This window comes from Ambystoma mexicanum, chromosome 11, assembly GCF_040938575.1.
Source record: "Ambystoma mexicanum isolate Mex_15411 chromosome 11, UKY_AmexF1_1, whole genome shotgun sequence".
NCBI lineage: Eukaryota > Metazoa > Chordata > Amphibia > Caudata > Ambystomatidae > Ambystoma > Ambystoma mexicanum.
The window spans coordinates 1,174,148,541-1,174,168,250 of record NC_090934.1 but is presented as its reverse complement, the minus strand read 5'-3'; the positions used below and the strand labels follow the sequence as shown (position 1 = coordinate 1,174,168,250).

General features: G+C 46.2%; 1 protein-coding gene across 4 annotated transcripts in view; it reads right to left on the bottom strand.

Annotated features, from left to right (window-relative positions):
• Positions 1-19,710, bottom strand: part of VPS13C (vacuolar protein sorting 13 homolog C) — a 5,236,720-nt gene that overhangs the window by 3,756,896 nt on the left and 1,460,114 nt on the right. For all 4 annotated transcript variants that reach the window (XM_069624493.1, XM_069624490.1, XM_069624491.1 and 1 more), the window contains one exon: positions 2,652-2,760. In XM_069624493.1, coding sequence (XP_069480594.1) covers positions 2,652-2,760 — 109 coding nt within the window. The remainder of the gene's footprint in view (positions 1-2,651; positions 2,761-19,710) is intronic.

Below are 19,710 nucleotides of genomic sequence, written 5' to 3'. Positions count from 1 at the left end.
ATTTCTTCATTGAGAAGATTACTAGGATTAGAATAAAAATTCTTAATTGAGAAGATTACTAGGATTAGAATTAAAATATCTCCTAATTCTGAGACTATGGGACTGTCCTCTGTCCTTTTGTCATCTTCTAGTCAGGTTAATAAAACCATCCTCCAGCTGAAATCCAGTTCCCCATTGGAGCCCATTCCTCTCGATGATTTGAAGAACATTAGTACAGAGTTGCCTCCTTTGTTAACTCTCGCTGTGAACTCATTATCACATGGAAAAAATCCATCTAACCTAAAACATGCCCTGGGGACCCCTTTGCTTAAGAAACCTTCCCTAGATCCCACTTCTCCAGCCAACGTTCTCCCTCTTTCCCTCCTCAAATTTCTTATGAAAGTACTTCAGGTTGTCGTCAAACAGCAATTAAAAACTTTTAGAGGCGGCTTCCATCTTACATCCTTATCAATCGGCCTTTCGCCCATGTCAGTTATGGATGATCTGGCTAGAATATGTGATCAATGCGGGGTGGGTTTCCTGATCCTTTTGGAACTCTCTGCTGCATTTGACATTTCTGTGTCATCGCCTTGAGGAGATTGGAGTTAGTGGTATGGCTTTAGAGTGGTTTCCATCTTTAGTAGTTGATTGTTCTCAAATGCTATCACTCCCACTGTTCAGATCAGCTCAATCGGTTTTATCTTGTGGGGTCCCTCAGGGTTCTGTTATTACACCCCTGCTCTTTAATGTCCATGTCTATCCCTTGGCTTGTCTGATACAGAATCATGGCTGCCAGTTTTATGCCTATGCGGATGATCCGCAGCTCATTCTCCAAGATGACTGCAATCTTAAGGAAGCTGCATCCTGTCTGCTGGGTTGTTTAACAGATATTGGCACCTGGATGAAGCAAGACTGGCTCAAACTTAATGGGAAAAGACTGAGGTACTTGTAGTTGCCCCCCCCACCCTCTGCTCAGTCCTTATGGACCGCTGATATTTGGTCTCCATCTCTGGGTGCTCGCCGTGTTCCAGATGAATCCATTAACAATCTAGGGATTAAGATATCTACCACCCTCTGTCTAGATCTGCAGATCAGTAGTAGATGTTGTTACATTTTCTTTTAATTGAACATTTTATTCTAAAAAAGGGGGCGCCGGTACTTCCTTCTGATATGAAGGGCCCGGTGGTTCCCAGCAAAGTTACAGCCATTTGGATGTTTGTAATACCTCCTTGATGGCCCAGCCCAGCCCAAATATAATTTGGCAAGATTACAGACGCCAGGTAAGGGAAGGGGGAGGAGACAAACATTGTTGCTATCATACTAGGTTCAAGGACAATTCTGATAGAATAAGTGCATATAATAAAGTAAGGGGAGAGGGAGGAGAGAACAGAGAATAGAAACAGGGGAAAAGAGTGGAGCAACAAGAGGGGAGAGCAAATACAGTTGCAGAAGTCAGTAATAACACATAATGTTGCAAGAGAACAGCAAATGCAAGCCAGGATTCAAGATGAAGATGGGCACAGCATGATTCAGGGCCACCATGAGTATGTGATGCAGGGGTGGTCCAGCAGGAGAGTTGGGAAGGGTGAAGCACCATGACTCAATGTGTCCATAAGGTCAAATCCAAGCACTGGCAGCAAGATGGTGATGGTAAAACAATGTATCCAGACAATCTCCTGCATTGGTTAGAAGTGGGGGGGTAGAAGAGGGCTGAAGGGGTAAGGGAGAAAACAGGATAGAAGGCAATACATGCATGCGATAAGGGGGGCACACGGACATCACAGGCAACCAGAGGTGGAGTGGGGGGCACACGGACATCACAGGCAACCAGAGGTGGGATGATTATTTCAAGTTAAGCCTTAAATTCTACCCATGCTAGGTGTTTCGGTTTCCTATTACGTTCCCTGAGTCCTCTATAACTGACTTTGATGGTGTTCCTTCACAGCGTCAAGAAACCTTCGGGTGGAAGCTGTGCTTTATTAAGTTCTGATAACATAACAGCGCCTGGAATTAGTAGTGCAGTCCACTGAAGACAAACCAGAGGAAGGACTGACATTACGAAAGAGAGGAATGTATAGGTATACATTTCTATAGTCCAACGATGCTCGATTAATGGAACGATGCTGACTAAAGCCAACAATTTGAACTAGTGTTACGAGACAAAATAAATGTAAAACCTCCAATTCAACACTGGGCGGAACAACCTGGAAGGCTTTTTGGAACTAGAGTTATAAAGATCATATACCCTGACCCTGCTCCTGGACTGGAACCAGGGAGATTGCATGCCAGGTCTGTAACAATGTGTCGGTACCCCCCTGCATTGCGTGACTTGAGAGAATTGAGATATTCTCGGGTCATGTGCAGGGAAAGGCAGAGGCTTCCCGATCCTGACCTTGAGGGTGGTGTTCTACGGGAGGATCCTCAGACCCTATTTTTCCTCCCAGTATTATCCATCAGGATTCTGACCGATTGATTGCCCCTTTAGTACTGGTAGGAAGGATTTTAGTACCCATCTCACTGCCCTTGGCTCCAGCATGATGATGTGGAGAGAAAAAAGAAGAGAAGAGCAGAGCAAAGACAATATATGAATCATGAAATAACATTAATTTACTATCTCTGGAAAAGAATGAATGCATATGGAGGTTGAGGTGAACGCTTGTGCAATCTCTCACCTGCAGCAGTTCTTTCTTTTATTTCTTCCAGCTTCATCAGGGTGACAGATTTCAATTGTTCAAGATCCAGTTGTGTGTGGAAAAATTCTATCAATGCATTTATTGTTCTCTGTAAAATAATGAAGCACCAGATGAAATACAGCTGCATTTCCTCAAAGGCATTCTAAAGAAACCCATTATTTCACAAGCAATAGGACAATTATTTACTCTCAATGGCCCAAAGGTCTGAATGAGGCATTTATCAAGCAAGACAACTACTGTATATAAAACACACACCAAGAACTGCAGTGTTTATTGGTTAAGTATTAGAATATTAGTTGTAAATATATGAGTTGGTATTTCTGATATGCTTACCGGTAACTAGCAGGATACAGACAGATCAGAGAAGAGAATAATCAGCCGAATGAAGAAAAGGGTTGTACATTAGCATGAAAATACAGCAGAGTGCTTCCCCCCGACATCTGTGTTAGATTCACAGGACACATGCTTTGTATCCCAGAAGCTTAGCCATATATCTTTCTGAGGTTGATTAATTAGTAGTATGTTGCTTACCTGTGACTCCTGTTCTCCAGCATTGGTATCTTTCATAGATTCACATGCTGTGAATATTCCCTGGTGTCAGACTGGGAATCCGCAGTTACCTTTTTTTCCCTTGCTTAAAGCAAAGAAAACATACCATTTTGTAGGCTGTCACCTTCTTTATGGGTGTTTTACCTTGTAGGGGCGGAAGGAGGGTGCATGTGAATCTATGAAAGATACCAATGCTGGAGAACAGGAGTTACAGGTAAGCAACTTTCTCCTTCTCCAACATTGAATATTTCATAGATTCACATGCTAGACTTACAAGCAGCATGTAGAATTGGAGGTTGTAAAAGGTAAAATGTGTAGCTTATTGAAAGAGACACTTCAGGATTGCTTTACCTGTCTGCAAGTCCACTACGTTTTGCCTCTCCAAGCATTAGCACCTCGTAAACATACGTGGCACTGACCATGTAGCTGCCTGGCAAACGTCTGCAATGGAGACACCCGCCCACAAAGCCGCCAAAGCTGCCGTGGCCGTTGTGGCATTGATTGTGAATATTTCAGCCCGTTTACTCCGAACCCCGAAAATGTTGACTTATTTGACCCCCTTTTAACCCCCTTAAATATATTTTCACGGAGAGACCCCACGCACCCCTCCCATCATCCATTAAATACTGTACCCAACCCCTCACATATAGATGGGGTGAAAAGGGGGTTGAAATAAAAAAAGCCAACATTTACGGGGGTCGCAGCAAAGGGACGCAGTAATTGTACAATGCCCCCTTGTGGAGTGAGCATGGGGTGGAGCAGGAAACGGTTTTCCTGCTGACACATGGCAGAAGGAAATGACCAATGAAATCCACCTAGAAATGCCCAGTTTGGACAGAGCTTTTCCTTTATTAGTTGGCCCATAATATAGGAACAGTTGGGTTGAGTTTCTAAAAGGCTTGGTTCCGTGGATCAAGTATTTCATTGCCCTTTTTACATCCAAAGAGTGCAGAGCTACCTCTGCTGGAGATTTAGCCTTTTGGAAGAAGAACAGCAAAGCAATGGTCGCATTTGTATGGAAGTCTTTTGGGACTTTCGGGATGAATTGTGGATTGGTCATAAGCAGAAATGTATCCTTCCGGAACCTTAAGTATGGGTCATTTACTGCCAGATCCTGTATCTATGCCACACTTCTAGCGGATGTGATGGCCACCAGGAACACTATTTTCCAGGCGAGGTACGCAAGTTGGGTTGTGGCCATCGGCCACAAATGGCTTCTTCAAGAGACCCGCCAAGCCCGTATTGATGGCAGGGGCCCTGGCTGCCAACAAAATGTCCTTGCAGTTCAGAGGGATTGCTAGACATCTGAATTTTGCAAATTCAGGCGCCATGCAGTCAATTTTAGGGACTGCGGATTGTGATGCAAGATTTTTCTGGGTGTGCAGTCATTTTTTCGAAAAGAAATGTCGAAAGACAATAATGTCGAAAAATAAATGTCGAAAAAAAAAGTCGAATTCCTTTTTTTAATTATATATTATTTTGGGGTCCGGGAATTAAAAAAAAAGTGGTAAAATAAAAAATAAAAAAAGGGAGGCTGGGGGGGGAACCGCCCCATTTCGAATAAAAAACGTCCCAAAATTTTTTTTAAAAAATGACTTTCGACATTTTTCATTTTGAATAAAAAAGAAACTATGAACCATTTTTCTGTGATCTTGCAAAATGATGTCTGGGTGATCACGCAGCCATATTGGCTGATCCGTTGAGAGTTGAAGTATGTCCGAGTACAACGTTTGGCGTGGCCAGTTCCGAGTGATGAGGACCACTCGGCAGAGATGAGGTCTGATCATTTGTACTACTCGGCGTAGGACCAGGAAGGGAGGGAGACAACATGTATGCAAATAGGTTGTCCCATGGAAAGGAGAATGTGCCCCCATTTATACTCTGTTACAGGGTCCTGCTGGCAAATTGGGTGCACCTTTTGTTGTGACCGGTGGCAAACGGGTCCAGGGATGGGTGACCCCATTTCTGAAATAGGACTTGCAGGTGGCTGTCATTGAGTTCCCACTTGTTAGTGAGTCTCCTGCTTGCTTAGGCTGTCTGCCACCTACTTTTGGACACCTGGGAAGTGGAACGCCTGAAGGGAGATGCTGTAGGGTATTGCCCAGTGCCATACCCGTTGTGCCTCAAGGGACAGGGCCTGGACCTTGTGCCCCGCTGTTTCTTGAGGTAATACATTATTGTAGTATTGTCTATCAGGACCCTGACTGATTGCCCCTTTAGTACTGGTAAAAGAGATTTGAGTATCCATCTCACTGCCCTTATAGCTCCAGCATGTTGATGTGGAGAGTTGTTTTCTTAGTTGTCCACAGCCCTCTTGACATGGAGCTGGTCGATATGGGCTCCCCTGCCCAACATGGATGCGTTGGTGATGAGCATCCTGTGATATGGTGGATCCTGTAACAGATTACCTTTTGTGATGATGGGTCTGTTTGGCCACCACTGAAGTGTCTGGGCCAGTTTGGCTGAGACCTGTCCCTTGTCTCCCCAAGTTCCTAAAATTTGGGATCAATTTGATGTGATGAATTCCAGCAGGGGCCTCATATGGAGTCTGCAGTTTGGTATCAGGCGGATACACAACGCCACACTTCCCTGATCTGTACTTCCGCCCTAATCCCCGGTCTTTTGTGCGCTGCACTGTTTGCCACGTGGAGCGCTGTGCCCCGGCCACCATGGGTGCTCGCACCAACCAGTTGTCGGAATAGGGGTAGACATGATGGCCCTCCTTGTGCAGGCTAGCAGCTATCAGAGTGAGAAACTTGGTGAACATTCAGTGGGCTGACATTAGACCGAATGGCAATAGTCGAAATTGGTAATGGGTACCGTGGTATGTGGAAGTATGCGTCCTGGAGGTACTTGGACGCCATATGGTCGTGAGGATGCACTACCTTTATGACCTGCTGCAGCGTTCCCATGGTGAATTTTTGCTTCTTTATGAACTTGCTCAACTTACATAGATCTAAAATGGGTCTTCATTTGCCATCTGGATTTTGAATGACAAAATATAGGGAGTAAACCTCTGTACTGCATTGGAGCCATTTCTATGGCCCTTTTTGACAACATGTGTTGTACCTCCTGTATTAACACTTATGTGCACAGGTGTGGGATGGTTGGGGGGCGGGGGTGGAGATTTTGTGTGGGAGCCGTGCTAAATTCCAGATGTCTGTGGGTTACTGCCTCCAGCACCCAGCTGTCCAATGTTACGTGTTTCCATGTTTGGACATACTGTGACACGTTTCACCCCGACCTGCTTTTGTCTTGGGCAACAGTCCTTGTTGCTGCTTTCCTTGCTGACCTCTTTGGGAGCCCAGAATTCTCTTACACCTCTGTTGACCTTAAGTCTTATGACCGCTGATATCTTTGGTAGGATCTCCAATGACCTTGCGAGTAGTAGGACGAACCCTTGGAATACGGTCTACCTCTAGTGGAGGTAGAAGATCCTGCTCTTCCCAAGGCTCCCCTGAAGGGCCAAAAGAACCACCGGTTCTGTAATGATGTGAGGAAGCACACTGAGTTGTTTTTTATGGTCTTGAGGGCTTTGTCTATTTTTGGCCCGAAGAGGTGATCTCCTTCAAAAGCCATGCCAAAAACCTTGTGATGTACCTCCACTCTAAAGTAGGTGCACCTAAGTCAACCCTGGCGTCTTAATACCACTCCATTGCCAATTTGCTTGAAACCTGTGTCAGCCAGGTCTGCTGGAATATTAATACTGTGGTTTGACACTTCCTCCCCTTCCTTGAGGATTGCTTTGGCTTCCTTTCTTTTGTCTTCTAGGAGAGATTCCATGCCACATCTCCCTAGCGTAACAAATGACAATGGGCAGGGAGTTGGCTGCTTTGACTATGGTAGCGCATACGGCCAGCACCTTTTTGCAAAAAGCATCCTGCTTGCAGCCCTCGTTCTGCAATGAGGATAGAACTTGCAAGGACAAAAGCACCTGTGGATTTGTCAACAGGGCTCGCATTTCTGCAAGGGAGTGGTGTGTGCCCACTTAACTTGGTCCCGGTCTTGGGTCTAGTGCCTCGTCAAGGCACTGTTGTCCCTGTTGGTCTCCTGAAAAGCTAAAGAGGAATGTTTCTCCCTGGGGTAAAAGGGACTTCATAATCTGAAAACTGTGCCTGCTGCTCCTGCTACGCTTCAAAGTCGGTGTCTATTTCATGCTGAATTATGTCTTCTGTCCTAACCTCCAAATAAGCAATGGGTGAGATCGGTGAAGGAATTACCTGTAGATGTACTGCCTCCTGCTGGTCAGTGTACTTTTGCTGTATAGTGCTCACTGTGTGGTGTCCCCTTTCTGGAGGGGCCTTAGGAGTAGATTCACCCGAGACAGTACCCCAGTCTCCTGAGCTTCTTTAGTGGTATACTGGGTTTGTTATACCATCGACGAGGCCAACGACAACTTAATTTTTGCTGGAGGCCTTTATCTGCTGCAGACCGAGGTTTGCCAGCCATGAACGTGGTCAGTGATCTTCATTTACTTGACAAGTGTTGACTGGATTTTGTTAGATCCGTTGTGGGAGCCTTCAGAGGCTTAGGCTTACTTGACGATGCAGCCATCAATGATATAGATGTTGTCGATGCTGTAATTGCAACCGAAACCTTAGATTTATATTCTTTGCTCGATGACGAGAGGGTCATTGCCTGCCTTGTCGTGATCGCAGATGACGAGACCTTAGATTTATGGTGTTTGCTCGATGACGCGGCGGTTGCAGCCTGGTTTGTTGTTGCTGACTCTGTGGAAGGTGTTCTCAGCTTTTTGTGGTTGGGGTACAAGCAGTAGATAGAGTCTGTGCGTGGTCTCCATCAATTGCATTTTTAAGGCCACAGTTGCCACAGGCCTTAAACAAGGCTTTCTTTTTGCCTTCCATCCCCACTAATCTGTAAAGAAGATGACAAGGCTTCTTGTAGATATAACACGAATAAACACATTTTTTTACATTTCTCAAGAGGATACTTTCCAAACTGTTATCCTTTATTAAATAGGATATTTTCTCAGAGGAGAAAACACAAGGACGCCCATCAGCATGACACGGTTAGAATCTGAGGAGAGGAAGAGGAGAAGGGTCTAACTACTTGATGTCCCATTGGTTGGGACCAAAAGCACCCACAAGGAAGGTGACGCCCTACAAAATTGAAAGTTTTCTTTGCTTTAAGCAGTAAGGTAACCAAGGATTCCCAGCCTGACGCCGGAGAACATTCACAGCGTGTGCATCTATGAAAGATCCAATGCTGGAGAAAGTACCATTACTTCGGGTAATAAAGAACATTACCTACTGCTCAAAAATGTGTTTTTCCTGTTGGATGTTCCTCCCACATGTGCCTCATCTATTATATTCTACCTCCAGGGAAGTTGATCTTCAGAACATTTTACACCACCAGGGGGTGCAGCACAGCTCTGCCTGATGCCCTTATTCGCTGTACGTGACGTCGGTTCTACCTTTTCTCCTAGCACTCAGTTGCCTAGGGGCCACAAAAGTCAAGAAGGTGTAATAGCTATCCCCCAAGTGGGGCAGGATGAGAGGGCGATGAGGAATTAGTGGTAGGAACATCCATCAGATCATGTTCTTTCACTGGATTTTTTTTCCTACCGCGGATTCCTCATCTATGATGGACTCCCATAACAGTACGTGGATCCGGAGGAGGGAGGAGACCAAGAGGACACCAATTCCAAACAACTGTTGTGCAGAAGCATGCGTCCTGCCCTGAAAGGGACCTCAACAGCAATTTTGGAAAATGTGGGCAGAGAAGACGGTGTAGCTGGCTGGCAAATGCCAAACACAAGAATCCCTCCCACCCACTGAAGGGCAGAGGTGGTAGCCAGACTTCAGGAAGAATGAGCACTGAAACCTTGCATTCTGAGATGAAGAGAATGATCTACCTTGACAGCGTATGTTTGGTCAAAGCCCTGCCAACACAGACACCAACATAACCCATGAAAAGCTGGTCATGTTTCCTAACGTCCCTCATTCGAGACACCCACATTGGGTCCAGCCAATGGAATCTCTCCCTTGCCTTGAAAGGATGAGGCAAAGGAAAAACACTGCAATATGGATTTATTGAGACAGTTGGAGTTGTAAGGACACCTTCAGAAGGAAGATTCACTCTCAATGTCACCATCTGTCTGGAAAAAACGAAATTGGGAGGTTTAACAGAACACCTGGAACTCACTCACCCTTCTTGTAGAAGGGATGGCAACCTGAAAAATCAGCGTATGGGTGAGCAATCTAAGTGAAAATGAATGCAAGTCCTCAAAGGGATCACCCATAAGGGAATAACAAATACAAACCCCATGCTGGAACCACAAAGCATGCCTGGTAAAAACCGATTACACAATCTCCGTAAAAATCGCATAACAGCAGGAATTGTAAAGAGACTTGCTTACTGCCAGGTATCCCTTCACAGTGCCTATCTGTAGGCTCATCTAGAAGAGGGAAAGCAAATAATCCAAAACAGGTTTAATGGGACAGTGAAAGAATCCTGTTCTTCTTCTGGGGGGCACCTCCATTGAGGCTAGGAAGTGCAAGCCCGCTCCGCAAGACCCTACCAAGGGGTCTGGGCAAGTGGGACCCTCCCTCCCTCCTATCCGGGAGAAGGACTCATTCCCACACAGAACTTCGAGTGCCGATAACATTATCTGCTTAAATGGGACTACCTTCAAAAGCAAGTGATGTGCCTTCCCTTTCTATTTGCATCTGGCAATGCTGGATCAATCAGGACAGTACAAGGAAAACAGAACACCCATTCGAACCTCGATTTATATGAAACAGGGGAGACCTGATTAAGAGGTAGGAGAGAGAGAGAGAGCCATACGCAGGGGGAAGCCATCTGACATAACCACATCTTGATGGGGTGGAGCAGAGTGGAGCCACAGAGCCCGCCAGCAAAGAATGCCGGAGGCCCGGGGTAGACCACAGCAGGGAAGCTGCAGGCAGGACGGGGTCCAAGAGACCATCCTATGTGGTGGCGTGACCACAGGAGCTCTGTGGTGGGCCCAGGGCCTGACTAACAGTGCCAAAACCAAAAAGAATTAGAGGAATGAAACCTCCCACTGGCTTTCAAAAGTCACACACCCAGAAATCACGAGAGGCACAAAACGACTCTGCGGTGTAGTCGAGAAAGCAGCAACAGAGGAGAGAGGAAGCCGATTAATCCTGCCACCAGACTCCGTGAATACCAACCCAGAGGAGTGAAGCTACTGGGGTGGGTCACGAACGGGGGAGGCAATCAGGACTACATGCATTACATAAAAGCTTCTGTAATATTGAATGTGGGGAACTGGAAGAACACAAATGGGTGTATTGGGAGACACCAAAAGAGTTACCAAGTGTAACGGTTACCCGGCAAGGGACATATCAAAGAGTTGTCTACCATCTGAATGTTAGATTGAAAAGTCACAAATATACAGTTTGGTAGACAAAGGATATTTCAGAAGTAGCAATTGTGAGAATTGAAGGAGATAACAAGGATATAGAAAGGGGTCATATCATGGATAGTTTCTCCAGTATAACGTTTGTCTAAAAATGAAATACAAAAAAAAGGTGAAAAACGCTCTGAAGTAGGCACAAACGTTGATCACAGAAATTGAAGCCTAGAAAGGGGGAAACCAGCAGGGATGTCATTTCACCAAAATGCCAGGGGTAGCGGAAGTGACATCACACAACCCTTGACCCCCTGATGACATCACAGGAAGTGATGTCATTTGACCCCGCCCCGAAGTGATATCACGGGAAGCGATGGAACACGACCTTTCATCCGTTGACAAAACAGGAAGTGGCATCACATAGCATTGTACACTACGAAAAATATGGTTACGATATCACTATAATGTGATGTACATTTCATACAAGAATGGATCGCCATATGTATCATTAAAATCAGTGTGTATAGGCCCATATTACCAAATTAGTTAGTAACATGTTAGGTAGGGATCATCCCGCTTACCGATAAGGCAAGATCCTTGTTCGCGACTGAAGGAAGGCTTTTCCAATGGGACTCTGCATTTCTCTTTTCCTTACGTAGTGTTCTAAGGTGTCGCGTGAACCACGAGTTGAGGTGTGCGCGAGGTCTGGGTTTCCATAGTTTAAGTGGGGCAATGGTATTAATGGCTTTGAGTATGGTTTGATTATAAGTGTCAACTAGGACCATGGGGTCAGCGCACGACTCAGAGGCATTGTTTAGTATGGGTAGTATTAGTGGGAGCAGTTTCTCCCTTGTTATGTCCCTTTTGTTTCTCGTGCTAATGGGTGGTGCAATGTTCTGTTTAGAACATTGGTTATTAGTTCTGATGTTAAATGTTATCATATGGTGATCTGACCGGGTGCAGGGTGTATTGGACACTCTGTTGATGCTGCAATTAAGGTCAACCAACCAGTCAAGGGTTCTCCCTTTGATGTGGGTGGGCTCCTGGATGCGATGGGAGAAGCCCAGTTCAGTTAAGGTATTGGCAATGTCTAGGGCTTTAATGTCCTTGGTATCTTGGAAGACGAGATTAAGATTGCCTAGTAGAAGGATTTGTGAGTTGGGCTTAGTGTTAGCTGATAGGAGGGTGGTGATATCTTCTGTAAAGGTGGACATTGGCATTGTATGGGGGGTGTAATGCATTTAAAAATGGATTAGCTTTGATTCCAATAAGAGTCAAGATGAGAGGCATTCTGAGAACACCAGTAAACATTAGATGTATGGCTTAAAGAGAAGCCCATTTCTGAGCACAATGAGTGTTTGCTGGAGTGACAGAAAGATAGCTTGTTTGTGTGTTCAGACGAAGCTTGTTTTGCATTCCTTTAGCAGCTGAGAGCGAGGTCTGCCGGCTTCTCATGAGAAACCAGAGATTATTTACAAATTCAGTGGAGTCCAGTAGCTGCAAACGCTATGCAACTGTTGGGTTCTAGTGACGGCAAATATCTCTGGAAAAATACTGGATTACATTTTGAGGGAAAGATATCACACAGACAGAGAAAGAGCAAGTCACTTTTGACCTTTCACTTTGAACTCGGGTTGGGCTGACAGAAGCAGACGTGTTTCCTTAAGCCTCTTCCCGTTGGCAAGTGACTCTCTCTACTAACCTGGTGCTTTACAGTGAAGACTTGGCAGAGATTAAGAATGTTAGAGAAATGCTAACAGTGATGTATTCCTGCTTTATTTCTATCTGTATTTTGCAGTGGTAATCTAATTGCGATAATAAAGAGACCTGAGACGGGTCTATTTCAAAATCTACATGAAGTGTGAATACATTCTTGTTTTCCAAGAAAAAGCACATTGCCTTCCAGCCTTTTTTTAAGTGCAAAGGGGAACCCCTTAAGTACAAAAAGATTTATTTAAATTACTGAGAAAACAGGAAGGCAAAACAGGGGGCAAGGAACACAGGGGCTTTCCCTGGGTTGGCGCGGCACATGTGCCAGATATGTGTGGAAACACATCAGGGCATCAGCTGGGGGTTGGAGGTGGGCGGGGGGAGGGTCGACCGACCCTTGCTCGGCCCATCTGGCATAATGCACACTTGACCGAATTGCTAAAGGTGCAAAACGTTAGGAGCTGGGAGGCAAAAGGGATATCCACCCTAGCAGATGTGGTGCAGGTGGGACGACATTTTGCTAATTTGAGACGCTGCAGGGAAAATACAGCCTGCCAGTGGGAGAACAGTTTTGGTATATGCAAATAGGGTACGCCATGGGCGCTCTTTTTCCCTCTTTGGAAGCAATTGCAAGGATCTCACCCCTGGAGGCTAACTTGAACATGGCAGGTATCCCCTCCAAAGTAACGTTCACCCTATACCAGGTGATCACGGCCTTCAGCGCCAATGGGGCGGTTGGAATCGGAGGAGTAAGTGGAGGCTTTAATGTTTCCAAGAGCTTGGAATTGTGGCCAGACTGCAGCTTATGCAATTCAAGATACTTCACTGGGTATATTACACCCATACTGAATTGGCCAGGTGGGGCCTTGTGGGAAGGGTCTCGGATGTGGAAGGGAGGTGGCACCTTCTATCATATATTGTGGGACAGTGCACAGGTCCAAGTCTTCTGGGGGAAATGTATGAGTAAACTGCTGCAGTGAGTACGCCGGTGCCTCTAGAACCTAAATTGGTGCTGCTTGGGTTTTCCGAGGATGCTGGGTTCACGAAGCATGAATAATCGTTTCTGGCAATTACAATGGGGCTTGCCAAGAGATTGATTGCAGCATGCTGGGGTTCTGCAGAGCACCCAAGACTGAGTCAATGGAATGCAGAAGTGGACCGATGTTCGTCCCTAGAGAGGAGGGGGTACAGGGTGAGGAGCTGCCTCCAAAACATTTTGAGAATATTTTAAGAATATGGGGCAAAAGGGTGGAGGAGGGCTGAGGGAGTATGGTAGTCTGCTATGTTTTAACCCCAGAATTTTAAAATGGCATAATATTACCTGATACACCCACTGTTGTATGTTTTTGCATTTATGTCATCCTGTGGAGACCGTTATATCATGCTTGGATGTACCCATGTTTGTTTTGTGTTTTCTGTTACGGCAAAATTAATAAAAAATATGATTAAAAATAAAGTTTTGTTAAGAATTTCACTGTTGTCCATCATCTCTCTTCATACATGTCTGTCTTACAGCTTATAAAGGGAAAAAGTTTAAAAATAGTCAGCACATACTCGAATTGTGGAAAATGTTTGAGGAGGAAGAGAACGTCCCTGATGACAATGCAGAGGGAATCAATCAAGTACGCGGACTGGACACCACCTGTCACCTTATGGGTGATTTCTTTTACAGCCCGCCGCAGGGTACACAAACCCCTGTTTCTTTTGCCCCCAACTGACAAAAAGGGAATATCAGGAAAATCTGAGGAAGCCACCAGAGACCCATTAATGATGTAATTAGAAAATAAGGCTTGCAGAGAGTTAGAGGCAGCATTTCAGAAGGCGGTAGAGCAGCTAGCGAATGCAGCACAGGGACAAGGCGGAGTAGCGTGCAGCGATAGGCACAGACTAATGGAGGGCGGGACAGACTCTCTTCAAGATAGAGATTATATCCAAATATCTTAGGGTAAACAAAAATGAGGAAGCATCCCAAGTCAGGTGAAGGTCCAGAAGGTCCATAAAATAGGAACGGATGCCACAACAGTGTAGATTATGACTTAATATAGACTGAAGAGGAAGCGAAGGACGATGAGTGGGTGTCAAGAATCTGTCTATGCGTGCGCTTAGACAGCTACATGCACGCTACAGTCCTACTGGCACCCCAGCACGACAAGTACCTGGGAATGCACGTTCCCGCATTCATCCACAGTCCTCTCCATGTTTGAAGGGAGTGTCTTTTCTTGCGCGGTACAGATTGCCATGGAAACTTGGAAAGACATGGCATGCGTGTCACGTGATCTGCGCAAGGAAGCACCCCATGCTCAGTTACGTGTCACGGGCAACATAAGAACACCCTCTCCCCAGCAACAGCGCTTTAGATTGAAGTTAGTTTGGGAAACTTCTTTGTATCACGTATTACTCTTGATTCCACGTTGCTGACGAGTATTTGTTTCTAGGACTCAGTTTGCCTCGTCTATGTCTGTACCCTGCTGTCTTCAACACCAGTCCCCTGCCTGTTTCACGGACTGCCTCTCAGAACGCTTTTGTACTTCTTTGCCCGCACAACACCAGACCCTTTGCCTGCTTCACGGACAGCATCTCAGAACGATGTTGTACTTTCTTTGCCCGCTCAACGCCAGACCCCCTTGCCTGCTTCACGGACTGCCTTTCACAGAACCCTTGAACGCCGTCCCATCATCCACTCACCTGGCCCCCTTCTCCACAGTCCCTTTGCTGAACTTCCTTTGTCCTTCCACTTGTATCCCGTGCACGGACTAGAGACTGCATTATGCTCCCTGGAAGGATAGGCGTCCTCGCGCCGTCGGGTTTTGTTTTTAGAGCTTTCCTCTCCAATCCAGAATACCTGGATTCATCACTTCATCTGAACTCCTCCTTGACTTATACCTGGTAAGAAACGCTCCTCCTGCTGACAGTTCTATTTCCTATTTCCTGCATCACACTTATGTGGTCGTCCTTTTGATTGAAGGCACTAAGCGCTGGCTGAGAACCCTGTATGCATCTACAACTCGGCGTCCGCCTGCCTGTCCATATACAAAACCCTCTTTGATCAGGAGGTTAGCCTGCTTTGTTATTCTTCGTTGCTTTACTTTATGTGAATCCTGCAGATTGTGCTAACTGCGTCTCTTGCCTTACAGCTGGCGGTGTCGAGGTTGAGTCCCCTGTCTTCCAATCAATAGACACCTTGGATTGTTGCATTCTGAACCGCCAAGGGGCATGTTGGTGGGAAGAACTCGTTGTCTACTGTCACGTGTTTGGCTGTCTCCTTGACCTATGGCGGGGAGTTCCGCTATACGTAGAAAGGCGCTCTGGGGACGGGCACAACCCTAACAGTGGGAGATAGAGGAGCAGGAGGAAACACCGCCATGGGGCTGCCAGCTTAGACTGTGGCTCAGGCGAATTGCCCTAGTTAAGGGTAGGAAGAAAGCATCCAGAGTAAAATACGTGTAACTCGGTTCCCGTTGCTACAGAAAGGACCAGGGAGAGCTCATTACTTGCCTTGGCCCCACATAGATCGGGATAACGTAATGCGCACCATGCCCTTCCTTACAGTAGGAGCAAGTAGATGTATGCCCATAACAAAAAACAGCAAGGATCACATTAGCTGTAGGAGAAATGAAGCGTTTGTTTGCAGCCCTCTTCGAGAAGCAGGCAGAGGAGATATGGAAGAAAGCAGGCTATAAAGGGATAACATTGAACAGTAATTTCCATGATGGTACACCATTTAACATCTGTGAGCACACATTTGGAAAGCGTTGAGGGACAGATACCCAGAAACATCTGATATAAACTCTATCATGGCTCGCACAATGAAGACAGATGAGGACCCGCCACATTAGATTCCCCAAATATAGGAGTTCTGGCAGTTAGAGATTGGAGAGGGATGGGTCAAGAATGTTACTATCTTTTACTACATGTTGCTCAAAGGTCTTCCCCCAGAGGTGCAAACAGATGTGAATAAGGTGGTCAGCATTGAAGCAAAGCCATAGCCCGAAATACAGGTACACATATTACACTATAGTAGAGTAAGAAACAAAGGAGAAGGAGAGAGTAGAGCAAATACAGAAGGCAGAAGCAAAACTAGTACTGAAAAAGCTAGCTAAATTCAGTATAGAAGGAGCAGTGATTACTAACATCATGGAAGGGGACAGGGACAGAGCCCCCAGCAAGGCCCCTCCCTGCAGGGATGAACAGAAGGGCCACGAGATGGGAGATGGAATGTTTCCTGAGAGGAAAGGGCAGTTACCAAAGAGGGAGAGGGGCTGGATGGGGACAAATGAGACCTAGGTTTGGGGGACTGTCTGGTCTTGTGGGAAGATACGACACCTTGCGCAAGAATGCAAAAGTAGGCCGCCTTGTCTTACAACAACCATGGAGGTCCAGCATATCGGCTCACTTTTCACCCACCGTCCCAATGCTGCCCCAGGTTTTATGCAGCCGTTACTATTCCCAGTATCAGTAACTTCAAAACCGCAAGAGGAACCCCGAGTGGGAGTGAAGATGGGGGATCGATCATTTTCTTTTATAGTCGACACAGGAGCTACAAAGTCTTGCATTAGGGAAGGGATGTTTCCTCTGTCAGGCAAAATAATGGACACGCAGGGATTGTCTGGGGTAGTTGTATCATTTCCTTTTACTTTATTTGCCCTTCACCATAGGCACACAAGAATTGATGGCACCATTACTGTGTTCATGAGCTACTCCAGTTAGGCTAGGAAACTCATGAGTAAGTTGAACATGACCATTTCATTCAGTGAGGAGGGCATAGTGAGTTCTACATTTGGCACTTAACATGTTAGAACTACTGCAGCAATACAAGCCCTTTGTGGCCGCAGCACCCTATGGGGAGTGTCCCTCGACCCAGATTTCTTCTTCTATGGGGTAACGATTCTCTTGGGTTCTGTGATTGGGATTCATAACAAAACGTTTTCCTTCCGAGCACAGTGGTGTGCCAGTTGTGCTGGGGAAGGTGGCGGCCGATAATCCTTCTCAGTCTATTTGCTTGCAACAAGGGGTGAAGGGGGAGAAGTCCTTTAGATCCGGGCCTGACACCACAATGTTGGATGAGTTGGCGTTTCCATTGTTGTCCAGGTTGCTGGACACTATGGATAGGGGATATGATTCCTTAAATCATGAACTACAGGAGGTGAGACAGGTCCTGAAAGACCTCTCAGGAAGGGTTAGCTTTCTCAATGGATTTATTATAGTATCTACCAGGCCTCAATGTCATCATGTGTCTTGTATGAAGTGCTGTTGGACTACCCAGAGTAGTGGACCTAAACCTCAGGAGGCTGACCACTTGATTGAGGGGGCGGGAGCTCAAATGGAGAGCTCAAAAGATGATTTTCTGCCCTCAGTCTCTCGCCTGGGTGAGCAAGATTTAGCGGTACATACTATCTTGAGTAGTAGCCATATAGAACCTAATTCACATGAAACTATTGTAAAATCTAAGCCTGTCAAGGAGGCGGAGGTAAAGAAAGCAACAAATTCCAAGATGCCAAGCAAATACAAAAATAGGGGCTCGCTGAACTTTATCATCTGAATTCACAGACCCCTAATGTTGTGACGGCCGCATATGTGGATCCTAAGCAGAAAAGACATATGTGCAAAAGAAGGGAGGGTCTAGGTCTCAAGATCCGGGAAAGGTTATTGAAAAATACCCCGTTAAGGGGGACATAAAGGAGAATGAGCTGAGGGTTGATGATGGGGCTATAAATAGTGGAGAGGGTGCCTCTTTTGACCCAAGTAACATCTCTGTCTATTCTCGTGACAATAGCTATGGAGGGTAACATTCTGAAGGCCATGGCACAATACGCCAATCAGACATCTGTTCTCGAAAAAGGGGCTGGTAGTGGGAAATACTGTGCCATAAGGGACTGAAGTGTAAAAACCTTGAAGGGAAGCAAGATATATTCTCTCCTATCTAGTATTTCAATCCTGGCATCAGTCCAAGTGCCACAAAAACGTTGAATGTCTTCCCTATATTTTCAAAAGTAAAAGGGAAAACATTATTTGGTAAATGCTCTGAAGGCTCCCCAGATAATTATGGAGAAGGCGAAATTACCGTAGCATAATGTTCTTTCTACGGATTTGTCTCCCCAGATGTCATGATGCCTACCCCCGGGCATCAGGACCAAGGCCCTCAGCTCCGGGAGCAGGCATCCAGACATTTGTTTAAACCTCAGCAGCCCCGGCTAGGGGCTGTCTGGGTTCAGTCCTGGCACCTTAGGCGCCAGGCTCATCATAGAAATCAGTCCTGGCGCCATGGGCACCAGGCACATAGACTTTACTTACCTGATGCAGACCATGCTGCAAAAGAGTCCAAGCCTACATGAGGCCTGGATGGGACTATTTTGTTACAGGGACTATTTTTTACTCGGCCGTGGCTCTAGGGAACTTCTTACCTGGAACTACTTTGGAGGCTATTTAAACCACACCCGAACAGCAGCACATGCTTCGCGTTATTCTGCATCCAGCAGCGTGACGCTCACCGTGCCTGCAGCCAGCATCCAGTCTTCTGATACGCCTGCGTGCCTGCAGCCAGCATCCAGTCTTCTGCCACGCCCGCCTCCAATCCAGAGCTCCTAGAATAAAGAAGAAGAAAAGGACAAGGTTAGAAAACAAACTTATTTCAAATTCCTCACCTAATTCCGGAACCATTTCATCTCCGGACCTGGAAAGTACATCAGTCCTGCACACGTCGCTTCGCCAGCTCCAGCACGGCGCCATACTCACCAGTTCTCACAGCATCTTTCGATCCGGCACTGTCTCCATCATTTCTTCGCTGTAATCCGGCACCTAGGGCACACAGAAAAAACAAAGTGAGCCAAGGGAATCAACAAATACAACCTCTTTCCACCATAGACTTACCTGATTTACCACCGGCGGTATTATTCCATAACTCTCCACATTTTCATATGCCGCATCTGTAAAGAGAGAAAAATAGCACGTTAACGCATGCAATAGTTACCGGACAGCGTTGGGTGACACAGACTCTTACCTGAACGCCAGCAGCAGCTACGAGACCACCTTCTCACGAACTCAGTTGCAACTTAAGGAAGGAAGGGGACAAGAGTGAACATCGGGCACATTGAACTCTTTGAACTTGATACTTACCAATCCCGCCAGGGACTGCAGAGTCAATACTTACAGGAACTCTCCCAACGCCTTCAAATCAGTGAAGTAACTGGTATCTACGCGCCCCTGCAAGACACAGAGGATGGAGAGCTCATCTTTTACGAACATAAGGTGAGGTTACTAAGGGGATATCGGAGGTGGTTAGTGGAGGAGAGCGAGAACAGTTGGGAGGCCATCACTAAAACCCACAGGTGGTTAATCCCCGTCTCCACTTGCAGGAAAATACTTCTTCGGGTCCAGCAGACAAGACTAGGTGGGCCAGTCCAGACAGTCATCTCTGAACTACGC